This window comes from Canis lupus, chromosome 1, assembly GCF_011100685.1.
Source record: "Canis lupus familiaris isolate Mischka breed German Shepherd chromosome 1, alternate assembly UU_Cfam_GSD_1.0, whole genome shotgun sequence".
Lineage (NCBI taxonomy): Eukaryota > Metazoa > Chordata > Mammalia > Carnivora > Canidae > Canis > Canis lupus.
Genome location: NC_049222.1, coordinates 43,585,809 through 43,604,719, shown reverse-complemented (window position 1 = coordinate 43,604,719; position 18,911 = coordinate 43,585,809). Strand labels below are relative to the sequence as shown.

The 18,911-nt window shown below is 38.5% G+C and overlaps 1 protein-coding gene across 7 annotated transcripts in view; it reads left to right on the top strand.

Moving 5' to 3' along the window:
• Positions 1-18,911, top strand: part of RGS17 (regulator of G protein signaling 17) — a 96,029-nt gene that overhangs the window by 61,854 nt on the left and 15,264 nt on the right. For 5 of the 7 annotated variants that reach the window (XR_005353690.1, XR_005353689.1, XM_038526365.1 and 2 more), the window contains exons 3-4: positions 3,427-3,526; positions 17,483-17,572. Coding sequence is in view for 5 of the 7 variants with exons in the window: in XM_038526365.1 (XP_038382293.1) it covers positions 3,427-3,526; positions 17,483-17,572 (190 nt within the window). In the remaining 2 variants the exon portion in view is untranslated. Of the gene's footprint in view, positions 1-3,422; positions 3,527-17,482; positions 17,573-18,911 lie in introns of all 7 variants that reach the window. The other 2 variants (XM_038526367.1, XM_038526366.1) reach the window with 2 other exon arrangements.

Below are 18,911 nucleotides of genomic sequence, written 5' to 3'. Positions count from 1 at the left end.
GTTAGACAAGCTGATTCCCAAGGTCCTGTGTAGTACTAAATGTCCATGATGCAGGCACCTCAGAAAACCTGCTCCAGTTCCAAATTCCCCAAGTGCCTTCCAGTAAGAAAATCAATGACTCACAGTCCTAAGATTTATATGGATGAGATTCTCCAGAGGGATGCAGGACTTAATGAAAATTTTCCGTAGAACCATAAGTTTTGGGATCCTTTAAGATCCAATTCACAGGGACACCTCTGGGCCTCCTGGGCCTGGGTGGCTCAGTGGTTGAGCATCTGCTTTTGGCACAGGCGGTGACCCCGGGGTCCTGGGATCGAGTCCTACATTGAGCTCCCCGCAGGGAGCCTGCTTCTCCCTCTGCCTGTGTCTCTGCTTCTCTCTCTGTGTCTCTCATGAATAAATAAATAAAATGGTTTAAAAAAAAATCCAATTCACAAGTGGATCTTCTGAATTAGTTAGTGGTCTTCTGGATCTCCCTGACTTATGTCAAAACTCTGAAGAAAGGCCCAAAGGCTTGAATCATCTTCTTGTATATGATCTCTACAGTTATTGGTATTATTTGGTGGCATAATATTCTATCACTGTGGCCAAAATAGATGAAACGTGCTACGCTTTAGTGGTAGTGTTGGTGTTGAACAAGCTCTATCCCTTCTAGGAACCTTCATTTCCAAAAAACCATCAGACATTTTAGTAACTTGGAAGGTTTAGTTTTTATAAATATCAAAACTGCTTCCCAGATGATGATTCTTTGTTAAGGAAAGTCATAAGTGACTCCTTTTCTTTCATTTTTAAGCCTTCACTATTTCAGGTGGAGGAAATAGAGTTTTAGAAGAAGGAAATATTTCAATAAAATTGTGAATATTTTTTCCTTTATCACTCCTAAAGAGATCATTTAACTTTGGTCTGAATCCATGAAGTAAAGCGTAATGCCTTAATATGGTGGTTTGGAAGTCAGACTGCCTGACTCATGCTCGCTATCTGTTTGACTTTCAACAGGTTATTTTAATGTCCTCAAATTCCTCATATATCAAATTACAGTCATAAGAATCCCTACTTCATCAGGTTGTTGTACATTAAATGAAATAAAACACAGGCTGAAAACAGTGCCTGACACATTGTATGCATCTAAGAGATAGCTCACTGGGGGCACCTGGGTGACACAGTCAGTTAAGCGTCCTACTCTTGGTTTTGGTTCAGGTCATGATCTCAGGGTCATGAGATTGAGCCCTGCATCAGGCTCTGCACTCAGTATGGAGTCTGCTTGGGATTCTCTCTCCCTCTGTACCTTCCCACCTCTGCCTTCGTGCTCTCTCTCTTTCTTTCGCTCTCATTCTCTCTCTTGCATTAATTAGCTCACTGGATAGAACACTTCATATTGGAGAAAATAAAATCTCCTTAAAGAGGAGCTCGCTTGAAATAATGTATATGTATTTTTTAAAGATCTACTTATGAATATAATATAAAAACTAATCTTCAAAAGGAAAGCTAGTTTATTTTAGATTCTATAAGAGACATCCCAAATATATTGTTACATAGTGTTGGAGATTATGTTTCTATTTCTCATTTGTACTATGGCTATGTTCCAGGAATCAGTATATGATTTTATTTACCTGCCAAAATTTATTTCTGAATTGCTTCAGGATTATAACATCAAAACAGATAAGGAGTATGGAAGTTGTGTTGCGCTATATTCATTTGCTTGTCAAACACCTATTTGGCGACATTTCCTTTTTTTTCCCTCTCCTGCATATATTTAGTGAGACTTGCTTTTATTAATCTTAAAGAACACACTAACAAAACATTCAGTATGAGCTCATGAGCATGAGATTGTCACAGAAAACGGACTATGGATGGAAAACAAAACAGCTTTTGGAAGCTGCATGAACTCTCCACACCTCTGAGTTGATGCCTATTTGAGCTTAAAACATTTGGTGCACTGGATGAGGGCTCTGAGTTCTAGACTTAAGTGTCCTTGTCGAGAACTGTGTTTTTTAGCAATGAGTCATGGGTGCCTGAGTCTAAGCCATAAAGCACACAGTCTATAAATGTATAAACTCTTCCATATATGATAAATCAGAGGTAATTTCTAATGTAAACAACTTGAAAAAAATGAGAATAAAATCGTCTTGAACTATGGATTCTAATTGTGACAGTGTTATCTCATTGCAAATGAGAATCTCCTTAATAAATGCATTTTGAAAATATCATTTTTCTATTTTGGGTTTAAGAAAAAATATTTAAAGCCTTATTAGAGTGGGAAAACAAAAGAAATAAATGTTCTTCAAATTTTCCAGGCTAGGTCAGAGGAGCAGAATAGAAAGAAACACTAAAAAATGTTAAACTTAGGGACCAAAATAAAGTTAGAAATCAAAATAGGAAGTAACTATCATTTGTAAAAAGGAGCAGTTGTCACGTAGCTGATTTCTCCTCCTTTTAAGGAAATAAAATGCTAGGAAAGTAAATTTCTATATCGAGTAATAAATACAAAACCTCACCCTGGCCTTCAATGTTATGGATCTTTTCAACATCATAGTGTTTCCCTCAAATTTGCATTTATCTTTCATAGTTCAGCATCAGCTCCTCTCCCATATTTAAACTTAACTGTGTCGTAATAAAATGACCACTGTGCTTTTGGGGGTGGGGGATGATATAGAGATTAAGTACAAAACTGCTGAATATTTCCACGGTTTCCTTCCAAAGTCTAAAAAGCTGAGACTTAATCTGTAATGACTTGTTAAGCCAATCTGTTCTCTGTTCCTTTCAAGGAAACACTTCTGTCTTCAGATCAGTCTACTTCTCTTTTCTCCCCACAGCCTTACATTTCAAGGGGAGAAAACAAGGGAATGTGGTTTAGAGCATGTTAGTTGTTGTAACATGAATGAATCACGGAGGTCTGAGTTTTGGCCACAATATAAACCCTGTATAAACTTACAAGTCCTTCTATATGTGGGACTATGCTTAGTACTGACCAGAAGGAAAGAGGATTTTGTCAAGACCACTTGTCTAAAAGTTCAAGGCTGCCACTATGAAAACTTAATATTCCTTTTATGTCTGGATTCATACAGAGGTAATTAACCCTCTTCCCTTTTCTTGATGAGAAAGAAGTCTTTGAAAGTTGTGGGCTCTCCACCAAACTGCCATCTCTAGGACAGTAGAGGGCAGTGAGGCCCCTGCCACACAATGCACTGTAGATGGCACACTGTGTGCCATCTCAAAGTAGAAACTGCTGTGGGCTCCTGAAAGCAAAGTGCCTCAAGAAGGAAATGGAAAGTAGAGCCTTCAAAATTTATGTCTATTTCCAAATTGTCCCATGAGCTCTCTCCTAACATCAGAGGTTATGTTAAAATGTTTTTCAAAGAAATCTTTAGGTGCTAATCCATCCCTTTTTTGATTTCTTGTTTTCCTGGTTGTGTCCTATCAAGCAAGACAGATTTCCATGGTCAACCATGAAAAATCAGAACTCAAGAGACATCAGCTCTCATCTCTCCAGAATGGTCCTATTGACTTCTTATGCCGTGTGGTGGAGGTGAGGGGATGACTCCAGGGGGGTCTGGGGCTGGGATCTGCAGCCCTGGGCTCTCTGCTTCTAGTTTCCAAAGGAATGGCTCTGTCTAGCTATTTTACATATTAGACTTAGGTATAAGCTTTTTTTTTTTTTTTTTTAAAGATTATTTGAGAGAGAGGGTAGGGGAAGAGCAGAGGGAGAGGGAGAGACTGTCTTAAGCAGACTCCACATGGAGCCCAACACGGGGCTGGATCTCACGACCCTGAGATCACTACCTGAGCCAAACCCAAAAGTTGGACACTTAACCGACTGCACTACTCAGGCACGCCATGCTTTTGGCTGGAAGAAAAAATGGCCTTGTTAGAAAATGATGTCTGGAAAATGCTGTGTCTGATGTTCCAAATAAGGAAACTGAAGCTTGCCTACCTTCAAGAAGCTCATTAGTGACAGAAGTGAAACTAAAATGCAAGTCTCTTAATATCCAGTCCATTGTTCTGTCCACTTGAAGATGACACTTCCAAACTTTTCATTTCCAGGTTTGATATGAACCATTTCCAAAGCTTCTTAGTTTTCAGATTGAATTAATAGTCTCATACACCACTGTTAACAAGATTTGGCCCACTGCATTGGATATTCTTCATTCTCCTCAGGAGAAGTTGTCCCACCACAACTGAAATTAGCCCTGTGGAAAGCTAAAATTCATTCTCTCCCTTTTAGATACATGACTTCGCAGAATTCCTAGACCATGGGATAGATCTAAGTAAACATTAAACACTTCATAAACATGCTTTTGGCTGCCCCTCCCTCTATTCTTAACAAGTACCCCAGTTTCTGAATTCAAAACAGGGCAAAAATCATGTCCTATTTTATCCTCTGATGCTGTCACATTTTAGCTGTGTGCCATGAAAATAATACAATACATGCTTCAAAAGCCAAAGATTATTTTTCAAAAGAAAAAACAAAATACGCATCTGCTCCATGGTGAGGAAACCATCCCCTGGAAATAAATCTGCTAACACATGCAAGGTGAATCATTTCATCTGAGGCTACAGTGATAAACACTGTACCTGTCCTACTCAGAGACCTGATTCATCTCACATGGGAGCGTAAGTTATGTGCCTTAGGCTGCCGAAGTACTCCATCATCATAAGTATCACTTACAAACAGTTCTACAGTTTTGAAACTCATCTCACCATGGCATAGGTGAATTTCCTCAAAAGTTTCTGTGACTTGCATAAACCTAAAACTCGCACAATCAAAAGCCATCTACTAAAACAAACCCTAGTTTCCCACACCATATCCACAAAATCAAAAAGTGGACATTAGGACCATGGACCTTCTTTACAATTTATTGAATTTATTGAATGCCTACTATTGCCTGATATAGTTGTACTTCATTGGCTTTCACTATATTTTCCCTGCCTCTACATAGACAGAGAATAAATTCTCAATAAGCCGTTGAATCCAGAGCGGTCACCCTCTAGAAAGCTTGGTATTCAAACTGTCTCTGCCAAGTCTGTGTTATGTATGACCAGAGTGCTATCTATTGGAAACTGCAAGAATTAGAATGCCTTGATCCTTTTCCATTGAAGGCATGCCATTGATACTCTTTTTGACTCTGTGTTTACTGTGAAGGTTTTTGAGTATCACGTGGCAGTGTTTAGATCATCAATGGAAAGATGTATGTGTATAAAACAGAATAATGTATGAAAATGTTATGCCCAGTCTCATTTAGAAAAATAGAAAGAGTGAGCCAGAGAAGGGCTGGAAAAAGAAAATTAAATTAATTCAAGTCAGAAGGAGGCAAGGGGCAGCTTAGAAGGAAAGGTAGCTCACAGCCAGCTGGTTTGGTGAGGAAACCATGAAAGTGTCCTGCTGGCTGCTGGGGATACCGAGGGTATGATTCCCCTGAGTGGAGAGTCAGAAAGAGAGTCTGGTATGAGGAACCTGGTAAGGAATCACAAAGCTATAAGAGGATATGGAGAAGAAGAAAAGGGGAAAGTCAGATGCCCTAAGCCTCACAGAATGTGGAAGAGGAATGCCAGCCCCCACCTTGCCCTGAGGGGATTGTGGGAGGAGCTGCCTGAGAGAGGCACTGCCAACAGAGAGCTGGGTGCCAGGTAGGGGCCAGAGCAGGAACATGGGCTACAGAAGGCTGAGAACACAGAAGCATGTTTGACGTGGAATGGGAGTTCCAAAGAAATGAGGAGTATCCTCACAGTGGGAGAGAGAGGAGCCTCGCTCTAGCAAAGAAGCCCAGAGGCTGATACAAAATATACTGTAGGTATAGTGGTTGGAAGTACACTCTAGAACAGGGCCCTGCACAGGCATGTGAATTGGCCCAGGTGCCCCAGTTGACTTGAAGTCACTTCTGGGTCAGGATCACGAGCAGCTCTCTAATCTGCTGACTCACGGTATGTGGTAATGTGGTGAGGGCCACCTGGGTCTGGATGGGCCAGGATGTGGCAGATGTTTAAGATGACCTTGGCATTGGGCTGGTGCTGTTCATACCCATCGCCATGCCTCCCTCTGCCCTGAACAAAGCTGAACACATGAAGGGCCAGTTTGACTGCCCACCTCACCCTACTGGTTTTCATACTAGTGATTCTCCTGTTTAACATCTGTTTTTGTTTTTTGGGGTTAATACCTTTAAAATTTACTATGTGGATTTAATAGTTGAATTCATAAAAGTTCATAGTGGTCAATTGGTACTGAACATTTCTGTAAACATATACTAAAGTTACTTTAAAGTAAAATAAATTGACATAACATATTATTTGGCACATAGTAGATGTTTAATACTAAGGCGTTAAATGAATGACTGAATTTGGATTTTCTATTTGAGTCTGCTTTATAAAATATGAAAATTTGTGTCACAAAAAAACATTTTAAAAAATAACAAGCAGGGATCCCTGGGTGGCGCAGCGGTTTGGCACCTGCCTTTGGCTCAGGGCGCGATCCTGGAGACCCGGGATCGAATCCCACGTCGGGCTCCCTACATGGAGCCTGCTTCTCCCTCTGCCTGTGTCTCTGCCTCTCTGTCTCTCTCTGTGTGACTATCATGAATAAATAAATAAAATCTTAAAAAAAAAAATAACAAGCATATCTCTGAGGCCTTTGTATAATTATGTGGCAAGTGATGCTGATTAGGCAGCACCAGATTTCTTATGCATCATCTTCCTTCATTCTCCTTCGGACTCCTGCATGTGTGTATGTTAGCACTGATAGTAGTAGGATACTGGTAGCACTAGTTGTAATTAGTAGTAGAGAGGGGCAGGGGTTCTGGGAAAGAGCACTAAAATCTCTTTACTATTACTAGGATATAAAGTCAAAATAGAACAAAATAGAAGGTTGAAGAGATAGGTAGTTGACAAGCAATAAATACCTTTAGTGCCCTATTAAGGAGTCAGGACTTCATACTGTTTTGGATAGAAGTGACTGAAAAGTATTAAGCAAAGAAGGAGACAAAGTCCATTGTCTGTTTTAAGTATATCCTTCTGGAGGCAGTGGAAAGTATGTGAGAGGACAAGACAAAAAACAAGGGGAGTATCAGGAGATTTTCTAACAGCTTTTGTGAGAGACGTTGGGGTCCCAAATAAAAAGATGATAAAAGGAATGGAGAGGTGATCAATTCAAGAGACATTGGCTCTGCTACCAACAGTTTGCACTAGAGAAAGGGGAGGGGAGTATAACTCTACATTGCTTGCCCCTGTGGCTGGGCTGATGGCTGGGCTGGTGGCCCCATCACATGGGAGGACGCTGGAGTTGGAGGGTTGTATAGGGCAGGACAGGTGGTGAGCTGGACTTGCTCTGCTTAAGGCACCCAGGAGTTAGCTGTGGAATGATGATGTGAGCTAAGGATGGACACCTCAGGAAATTCCAACCTTGAAAGAGAAAGCAGTGGAAGTGCTGCATACATGGAATGCCGAGAAGGGACAATCTGAGGGTAACACAAAAGAAGGCAATGACTGATGGTGCCAGTACCTAGTACACCAGGGAGGCCTAGCATGATGAGAATCATAGAATGTCTTGTCACCTGCCCAGCTGGAAGCTTCTCAGTTGAGCTCTGTGAGAATCAAGCTTCTCTTCAAAGTGCACAAAGAGGGGGCACCTGAGTAGCACAGTGGGTTGGGCATCTGACTCTTGGTTTCAGCTCAGGTTGTGGTCTCAGGGTCATGAGATCAAGCCCCACATCAGGCTCCATGCTCAGTGCAGAGTCTGCTTGGGATTCCCTCTCCCTCTGCCCCTCCCATCAAAGTAAATAAATAAATCTTTTTTAAAAAAAGTGCACAAGGAGGTAGAATTTAGAGAGAGAACTGCTGACGGAGGAAACCATGAGTGCACCCCTCTTCAAAGGCTGTGAGGTACGCTGATCTCAGGTGGAGGTTCAATCTGAGGAAAGCAGGAACTCCCTTCTTGACTTAAAGCAAAATTATTCACTTTCTAAAACATTAAATTCAGCTCTTTCATATCCAGGTCAAATTCATTAACTCTCTGGATAATATTTAAGAACTTCCCCTCTAGCCTCCCCAAGTCAATAATAAAACCAAGCATATGACATTTTTGCTACCCCTACCCAATCTACAAAATGTTGTAGTAGTTACATCTGATTGAAATAAGTATTAATTCTTTATTCCCCCCCCTCATTAAAACTTTATTATTTCTTTTAGGCCTGGCTCAGTTTTTTCATGGTCTAGGCACAACAGACCAATATATTAAAATAAGCCTATTTTAGGACTTCACTTGGGAATTACCTGTTCCTTGTCAGATACAACAATAAAATCCACTTCTTCTATATATGAAGTTTAGTATATAAGTCTGCTTAATTGGGTTGTAGAAATATTGTAATTTCCAAGGCTATAAATTTTGTATCTTTGTATCAGATGTCAATATACTATGTATCAGTGTTCATCTGGGACTGTGGGTTCCTAAGTAGAAAGCAAATTTCTGCCCTTGCTAATTTTTCTATAAAGCAACATAGATTATTTAAAAATACAGGACCATTTTAATCAACTAATTCCATAAATAATAGAATAATGATTCCACGTGTTTTATTCTAAACAGATGTCATTTTGCCCCATTTAAAGACTATACAAATTTTAACACATCTTCCTCATCTGAAGCCTACTTACAAGAGGTAGCACAGGGAAGGGAAGAAACAGCAATGCTGGAACAAGGCCTGAATGTGTCCTTGTTCTATGACATACAACTGTGAAACGTTTGGCCAGTGACTTCATCTTTCTGAGCTTCAGTTTCCTCATCTGTAAGATGTAATTAATAACATACATAAGTCAGTGAGTGTAGGTTTCAGTATGGTCTAGGGGTCTCCTAAATAATCCTTTATTTATTTTTTTAAGATTTTACTTATTCGGGATCCCTGGTTTGGCGCCTGTCTTTGGCCCAGGGCGCGATCCTGGAGACCCGGGATTGAATCCCACGTCGGGCTCCCGGTGCATGGAGCCTGCTTCTCCATCTGCCTGTGTCTCTGCTTCTCTCTCTCTCTCTCTCTCTGTGACTATCATAAAAAAAAAAAAAAAAAAAAGATTTTACTTATTCATTCATGAGAGAGAGAGAGAGAGAGAGAGAGAGAGAGGCAGGCAGAGACATAGGCAGAGGGAGAAGCAGATTCCTCACAGGAAGCCTGATGGGGGACTCAATCTCAGGACCCCGGGATCACACCCTGAGCCAAAGGCAGATGCTCAACTGCTAAGCCACCCAGGTGCTCCTGAGTCATTTTTACTGATAGGTATTACTTCTGCCCTGTCCCTATCCCCCCACAAGTCTCAAGCTGAGAAGAAATTACTAGATTTTGTAGGGTTTGACCACTGTGTGCTTAGCGTGTTCTAGTCACATGTTATCAGTGAAGGTAACAGAGCCTGTTCCTGCATTCTCTATCCCTGGCCCTTTCTCCCCAGCCGATACATTCACCAGGACAGGTACAACTCAGCATTCCTAGAGCATGTGACACACAGCCATAGGATTCCCAGAGGGCTATATGTTCCTTGTATCCTGGGCCTGAATTTCCCCACAGATCAGGATTATTGCTTTCAGTCATCTTTGTTCTCAAGGAAGCTTCCTCCTTCATCCCATACATATTCACACACATAGTAACTAGAACAAAGCAGGCAAGGAATGCATGGAGGGATGGAGACGTGACTCTGCCAGCTGTCAGATGCTTTTCTGAGTATCAACCGCTAGAATTCTCTTTCACTCTGCTTTGGATGACAGGCACACAAGTTACCTAAAACCAGGCACTAAACTCCAACTTAACTGATGCATTTAAAGACTTAGACTACTACATGCCATTTTAAACACAGTGTCTACTAACCAAATAGAAGTCCATTTGGCCTTTTCACATCCAAGATATTTGCTTTCCCACAAAAGCATCAACTAACTTAATTATGGCTTACAGGAAAAATTACAGTGGGTTAAAAGATTAGAGCTTAAAATAGGATTTCAATCAACCTGAGAACTGAAATAGATTCTGATGATGGGCATGTATTATATAAAGTACATCTAAATATTCAGTCCTGTACTTCTTTAATTTTAAGGGGTGGGGGGAAGAAACCTTGTTCGTTAAAAAATAAAAAAAAATAAAATAAATAAAAAATAAAAAAAAATAAAAAATAATTTAAAAAAATAAAAAAATAAAAAAGAAACCTTGTTTGTGCCAAATAAAAAACTTCGGTTATTTAACTAAAAATAAGCTTTACATAATGGATCCAGATTTTAACTATGTAATAACTTGTCAGCAGTTGGCATCCTAAATAAAATTGATGTGTCAATGAACCTAAAATACATGATGTGGAGTTTGAAATAAAAATGCAATACTAATGGAAAAAGGGAATTTTTGAAACCCATCTTTTTAAACACAAGCATGTATAGAGGGATTATTAGCAAAGAGAGAAAGGATGAATAAAGAAATTTGTCTTCAGCTTCCATGCATCAAAAAAAGACATAATTACTTACATATAACCCAAACTGGAATGAAAATCGTTTGGAAATCTATTCTCACAATGGCTCTTTTCAAGAATTGCCAATAAAAATTTCTTGTCTGTTGCTAGATAGAAACCTTGCCAAATTAATTTATCTTAAGAACATGTGACTTAAGTTCCATACTACCCCAGCAAGAGACAATAGAGTTTCAATCAACTTACTGGAAAGAGTAACAATAGGGGCACCTGGGTGGCTCAATGGTTGAGCATCAGCCTTTGGCTTAAGTCCTGATCCCAGGGTCCTGGGAGCCCTGCATTGGGCTCCCCGCAGAGAGCCTGCTTCTCCCTCTGCCTATGTCTCTGCCTCCATCTCTGTGTCTCTCATGAATAAATAAAATCTTAAAAAAAAAAAGGAAAGGGTAAAGGGTAAATATAATGTTAATAGGATTATGCCTGCCTTTTTTTTTTTTTTTTTTTAAGTATTCTGAATTAAATGACTCGGGGCTGGGGGCTATCCAGAACATTTTCTAAATACTAAAAGGAAAAATTGGTGCAGTTATGTGCACCTCCTGAGATTAAACATATCCCCTTCGAGTTTGATTATTTTACTCACAGAAAAACTGAATGACTCTCCTCCAGTTCCTTAGAAAGATATAATTATCAAAACTCCACATGTAGAAGAATATTTTTCCAAATAAGGGTAATTACTCCCAGAAACTTTTTCAGTTTTTTTATTCAAATTTGATTAAAAATTATATTTATAAAGGCAACACAGCCATCTAGTGGACATATTTTTAACAGCAGATTATTTTATTTTGGAGAAGTTTATTAAATAAAAACTTAAGCCAAATAAAATACTTGTTTTATGACACGATTCTGTTTCACATATGATTATTATACGTGGTTACAAAAGGAAGAATATTTACGAGGCAGTGTTTTTACTTTTTTAGTGTTTTTACTTTTTTGGGACAAGTATTGTATAACATTTCCAGATACAAATTTCTAGCTACCATTTCCATCCCCACATACCCCATTCAAAACCAAGCTGTTTCATCAAAACGTATACATAAAACTGATGAGGCTGAAGTCAGAGGTTTCACTATGGCTGATTCATATATGTGAGAAATTGTGGATGGCATATGGTTACTGGCCCACCTTCTGGTGCCTTTTCCATTTTCTTTTCTAAGCAACACATTAATGCCATTTTCCTTTCTACATTTCCTTCTGCTGAAAGTTATTCTGCTGATGGGAGCAACTTGTACTCCGAGGAGGCTCTTTGCCGGAGCAACACCTGATCTGCAGTCATGACCAGCATCTCCTCTTCTCTTCCTCATCTAGGCTTCCCTGTCAAAACCCTCTGTAACAGCTCCTTCTTGGTCATCTCAAATTCCAGGGAGGAAATTGAGAAATTGCTTCTTGGCACTATCTACTGTATATTTAGCCCTCTGGGCTGTAACTCCTTTAGCCTGATAGCCGTGGGACAATGCCAAGAGAGGAGGCATTTGTACTCAGTCAACCAGTTTATCTTAAAGATTTTCCCCTTCCAGACATCTAAGAGCAATCAATCTGGGGCACCTGGGTGACTCAGTGGTTGAGCATCTGCCTTTGGCTCGGTCGTGATCCCAGGGTCCTGGGATCAAGTCCTGCATCGGCTTCCCCACAGGGAGCCTGCTTCTCCCTCTGCCTGTGTCTCTGCCTCTCTTTCTGTGTCTCTCATGAATAAATAAGAGCTTTATAAATAAATAAATAAATAAATAAATAAATAAATAAATAAATAAATACATAAATAAATACATAAATAAATAAATAAAAGCAGTTAATCTCTGTAAATAACTAAAAAGGTAAAAATACTACAATTAATTCTTTTATATAAAGAGAAGTGGCATTGAATCATGAAGATGAACAGGAGACCAGAAATCAGAAGATGAGAGTTCAAGGCCAGCCCTGAAGTGTTGTAGTTGTGGGGATGGTGTAAATCAAACTCGGGGACTGCTTCCTCTGAAATAAAGTGGGAATGATGAATAACAACTTCCCTCCTTACCTTACAGGATTGTTGTGAGGAAGTAGTAGTAAGGTAATGTATAAGAAAGTGTTTACTTACAATAATGGCAGAGCGTAAGGCTTTTATTTCCTCACGGTGAAATTAAAAGGTCTTTAATAAACCTGGAATTGTCATTTTAATATGAGATTCATTTGCCCTTATATTTGATTAAGCATGTGCAATAATTTGCCTCTTTGTCTCAAGTTTTTGGTTTTTGCTTTACAACTGTGTGTATAGTGGATCTTAACATTATCCCCATTATGAGTGGAGGAAAATAAAGCATGGAAAGCTAAAGTCATTATAAAGGTATATTTTACATTTGGAGAGCACCTTGTTGTTTTCTTGGCCCATTACATAACACACCTCACTGCCTATTCTCATTTATTGCTCCCACCCTGAAACATCTGATCTGCCCATTTTGACCTACATTCATATCATGGCTTTTTACAACTCTTGAGCCTCTTACATGTGACATCCCCTCTCTGCTTGGAATTCCCTTTGTCCTGGTCTCCATCTTAAACACCTGTTCTTTGTTCAGCTCAGTTTAATCATTACCTCCTCTGCGAAGCCTCCTCAAGTCTTTCATGCAAATGCATAGACACTCCAACTACCTAAGAAACACTATATGCACACCACTATTTTAGCTCTCATTGAGTGCTGTGTGATTATTTACTTGTCAGAGCTTTTCAGTTTCAGAGGCTGTCATACTCATCTTGAATTCCATCCCAGGCTACATTGCATGAACCAGGTGTCTCATACATATTTATAAATTGTTGTTGACTCCTAAATAAAGCGGTAGTATTATTTTATCATGGTATTTTCACTGAGAAAAACAAAAATGAAAGATTTAAAGAATAACCTACCAGTTCTTTTTCAGAGCCTGAAGGATGTTGATTCCATTTTTGCACTGGAAAATTTGAGGTAGAAGCTATTAAATAAAAAAAGAAAAACTGATCTACTGTGAGAATTTTAAGATATTGAATAGTATCTGTCTTTACCAATGACAGTGAATCTTTCTCCAGCCTTGAAGTCATAGAATTAAGTTCAAGCATCATATGAATTCTTAAGTTGAGGTTTTGTATAAAAATATGTGGTTTTGTGATCGGCCTCTATCCTAGAGTTACCATAGCTACTGTAAAGTTTTCATCTTATTGACAACTATTTCAAGGGCTCTCCCTAAGAATTAGTTGTTTTTCCTACAAAAGTAGACTGTTTTCTAAAATAGGCCCTACACACATTCATGATAATGAATCAGTAGGTAAGCTCTGCAACAAGCAGCAGGTAATGTTTACCCACCCCACTAGCCTGACTCCCCTGTAAACAAACCAACAATTCACCCCTAAACAAAGAAGGCAGATTTCCTTATTTTCTGAAATGTACCAAATGTATTTCTCCCTTCTCAAAGTTGCCACTCTAGAAGATTTCTAATGGAATTTTAAATGCTTATTTTAATATACTTAGCCTAGATTATTGGCACTGTCTTCTATAAAATACTTAAGCTTTGATCAAGACTCCTACAGTGAGCATTGTACATGCATTCTCTTTATAGCTTTAGTTGTTTAAAAAGCAGAATTGTTGGTTAAGAATGTTGTAAACAGGGACGGCTGGGTGGCTCAGCGGTTGAGTGTCTGCCTTTGGCTCAGGGCGTGATCCCAGATCTTGGGATCCAGTCCCACATCTGGCTCCCTGCATGGAGCCTGCTTCTCCCTCTGCCTGTGTCTCTGTCTCTCTCTCTGTGTCTCTCATGAATAAACAAATAAAATCTTTAAAAAAAAAATGTTGTAAACATTGTAAAAGTGAAAAAAAAACATATTTCCACCCGACCCCCTCATAACTGTTAAACTTGATTTACTTCTAAAGCTTTTCTCAAGCACATGAGTAGATCCATCATCTATCTATACTGATCTATCAGTGTGTATGTGTACTTATCTAGAGCAAATATTTCCTGTCATTTATTACCTTAAAAAAAAAGCTCCACTATATTACTTAGAGCAAAACCAAGTGAAACTGGGGACAGACATTTATCATTTCTAAGACATGGTTGGCAAACAGTCTAGTACCAACTCCTTTATCATTTTATCCATTTTTCTTCATCTTAAAGTGGCATTATCAGTGGTTCTTGATCATTGGAACTCTGAAACCAATTTTTTAAGAATAGTAGTAAAGGAAAGTTAATTAAAAGAATGCTTGACAATTGCTGAAAGTCAGTTTCTTTCTACAGGGCAGTGTTGTATCCGATATTAGATCAAGAAATGGAGCAGTGAACAGTTAGCAGTTATTGAATATCCATCATAAGCAGTTTTGGTACAAATGTGTGTCCATATTTTACCATCTGTAGAAATGAAAGATATAAACACAACCCAATATTTCATGATGATCACTCTAATATGGTGGCATTTGAGATGTTTGTAAATATCACAGAAACAGATCTAAGAGCCAGAATTCCTGTTCAGAAACTTGTGAATCATGCATGTGGATCCCAGATTTGTTACTCTACAGCAAAGACGCAATGGAGAACAAATTTTTTATTTTTATTTTTTTATTTTTATTTTTTTGAGAACAAATTTTTTAAATAAGATGTTGCATAAAGTGAAGTACAGCTGCATTTGCATGGCATACTCTGTGGGACACTGTGGAAATGTAACAGAAATACATTCTCAAGGAGGTTATTATTTAATCAGTGAAACCAGGCTCATTTTCTGGCCTTTTTATGGTATTTTACTATGTGCGTGCACATATGCACATACAAGCTCAGTAAAGCTTGGCAGGATAAGTATTAATTTCCTATTTCAATATGATCTTTCCAGAATTTACAAAAATGCTGCATATTTTATATACTTTGGCATCATGAATTTCTCCCAGGAAATTTCACAGGATATTGTTCCTAGTGTATTCCTACCTCCTCCCACCCACTTTCCCATAGTTACTAGAAATACATCAACTTCCAGAGAAGCACTCCTACTCAGAGGTACTTTGAGAAGTTAATGGATCTTCTCACCTCCCTGACCTAAGTGTGTTGCCACATTGAGGGCTAAGTGTTCTAGATTACATCAAGTGCAGACACATTCAGTCTCCACATGCAGAGACATAAACAACTATGCTGCTCTCTCTCTCTGAATCCCACCTCACAGTTTTCCCCCTTCCCCACACTGAAGGCTCTGAGTATTGGTTATAAACCTGGACCTGCTGCTTGATTATAAGCTGCTTCTCTGCTGAACACTAGTCAGTTTGCTGGGTGTTTAAGTAACAATCAGCTTCCCAGAATCCTTTTAGCCACACCACCTTTGCAATTCCCATTGAGTTCTCTTTTATCCGGGTAGTCTACTTTTCCCAAGTAGATTTTCCTATCTAGTCTCTTTCAGTTGCAGATTGGCCCCTCTTCCTTTGATTCTTCCCTTTGCAACATTCTCTCTTTCCTTCCTCTTGCCTATGAGAATGAAAGAATGGATTAATATTTGAGTGCCTGAGTGGCTCAGTTAAGCGTCCAACTCTTGGTTTTGGCTCAGGTCATGATATCATGAGTTGTGAGATCAAGTCCTGCATTGAGCTCCACACTCAGCTTGGAATCTGCTTGAGGATTCTCTCCCTCTGCCCTTCCCCCCATTCACGTGCACATGCACACACTGTCTGAAATAAATCTTAAAAAAATTGAATTAATGAGACGATGTCTCCACTTCATTGCCGAACTTCTCAAATTAACAATGATTTGCTGGAATCCTCATCCCACTAGCCCCCTTCTTTCCACCACAACCATATTTAGTGCCCCTTTTATTCATTCACACAAGTAGTATATTGCCTCGACGCCTATCAGAGAGCATAATTTTTAACGTGTACTCAATAAAGAGTACAGAGTTGTGTGATAGAATGGGATTCAAATTACAACCGTACAACATATTTAGTGTCCAATGTTGGGCCAACCTACTAGACATCTCTGTGGCTCTGTTTGCTCATCTATAAAATGGGCACAATAAAAGGGACAGCGCCTGGCACATAATAGGCACTAGGAAATAATAGTTTCCATTTCCCCTCATTGAATAAATGAATGTCCAACAAGTGAAAGGCATGTTATCTGAACTTTTTGTCTCTGACCGGCTCCCATGAAGCTTCAGGGCTTTTAGAAAGAGGGATCAGTTTGCTAATTGCTATTCAGTAGCTCAAATTGAGTCATCCCAATACCGTTTCACAGTATTGCCCATAACCTCCCTCATTATGTCTCGTTTACATCTGGAACCTTGAGTGTTCCACCCTATAGTGCTGCTCAGCAGCAGTTTTCCTGAATCGGACAATTTGTGTTCTGGGTTACTAAAGCAGAACTAAAATCCTGCAGAATTTTAAAATTTACATTCTAGAGACACAGAGACCCCTCTGACCAATGCTCCTACCCATACCCTCACAGTGGCTGGCCTGCCCCTCTCAAGACATGAACAACTGACTAAACGGGAGGGAAGGACAATGACAAAGTCAAATATAAATCCAGTAGTTCGAACTTGAGTGGATGGAGGATTGATGGTATCCAGGACAGAACACCTAGGATGCAGAAAATGATGATGTGAATTGAGCAAATTTTGTTTTAGATTCTGAAACATTTTATCTTCTTAGCTATTAGTGGGGGAAAATAAATAGAAAACAGTGAATGGAACTAACCAAAAGTCAAAATGACATTACTCCAGAGAGTAACAATGATGTTGTATATCAAATATTAAAGCATATAATTGTGTATCTTGGGAGATCTTAAGTAATTCAAATTATGTAAGGATGAAGACAGAACGTATAACAGTACCCATTTTTGAGATTATTTACTTCATTATTTTGCTAAATAATTATTTTCATTTAATTAACATAGGCTTCCCCATTTAAAAATGGCATCACTCTTTGTGTACTTTATATATTCTCACATAGTTAAGAATAAAATTCTTCTATGAAATAGTTTCTGCCATTTTTTTTCTTTTCTTTAAATATTGGTTTTCCCTAGACACAATAAAGTATTATACTACCTTGCAGCCTCACTGTTAGGAATGAAGAAAGAGGGGAAAATGCAGGAAGACCCACACATACCACAAAAATGGAGAGTATCCAAGTCCTAGAGGAATGGTAAGTGTGTTTTACCTTGTACTTGTGTCCTGTATTTGTACACCATTTACATCTACTCCATGCTCAAGTATCTCGTGTCCTGGTACCCCTCAAGATGGTCTTGTGAAATGAATGTATTCTCAGTCTGGGAGATCTTATTTTGTGATGGCAACTGCTTTTCATCAGTTTTTCTATTAACTGTGTTCAGCTATCAGCTAAAACACTGCCTGAATTTATCTTTCTCTTTTAAAAAGGAATTAATGTTAAAATGAATTAGCCCCCGATTGTCCTAATTCTTCTCTTTTCCATGAATATTTTTTCTGCATTTTGCTGTTTATCAGAGTCTAAAATACACACAAAAAGATACATAATTACCAAAGTTGGTCAGAAAGGGCACTCAGCTAGTCCCTCTTCCATTTTCCATCAGAACAGACTCTAATCAAGTATTTTCTCCAAAATGAAAATCAACTTCTCATTGTAATATCTATAGAACAAAATTAAAATACAAGTAGATTACTTGTATAATTATAGGTACTTTCTTTTTCTGCTTCCTATGAAAAAATCTTAATGTTGGTGCTTCATGGTAATTTTTCCATCTTAAAATTTTTTAAATGAATGAGGAAGTTCAGATATTTTGGAATAGTAACATCTATTTAAAATGCTTAGTCAAAAAATAAAAAATAAAATACAAATATTTCTTTCACCAAGTGTATTTCAGGTTGGAAAATTATTTCTTTTCCTTTTTTAAAATGTTTTTATTTAAATTCCATTTAACATACAGCATAGCATTAATTTTAGGTGTACAATACAGTGATTCGACACTTTCATATATCACCCAGTGCTCACCACAAAAAGTGTACTCCTTAACCCCCATCACCTAGTCCCATTTCCCCACCCACCTCCCTTCTGGTGATCATTAGTTTGTTCTCTAGAGATAAGAGTCTTGTTTCTTGGTTTGCCTCTCTTTCTCCTTTGTTAATTTTTATTGCTTATTAAATTCCATATAGAAGTGAAATCATATGGTGTTTCTCTGACTTATTTCACTTAGCATAATACCCTCTAATTCCATCCAATGTCATTGCTGAGTAATACTCCATTTGTGTTTGTGTGTGTGTGATTTATATATATAAATCATATTTTCCTTATTCATTCATTACTTTTTTCCCATAATTTGGCTATTGTAGATATGCCATTAATATTGGGGTGCATGTATCCCTTTGAATTAGTATTTTTGTATTATTTGGATAAACACCTACTTGTGTAATTGCTGGATCACAGGGTAGTTCTACTTTTAACTTTGAGGAGGTTGGAAAATTCTTAAATAAACCAATGGACAGGAAAGGAAGATCAGGACCAATTT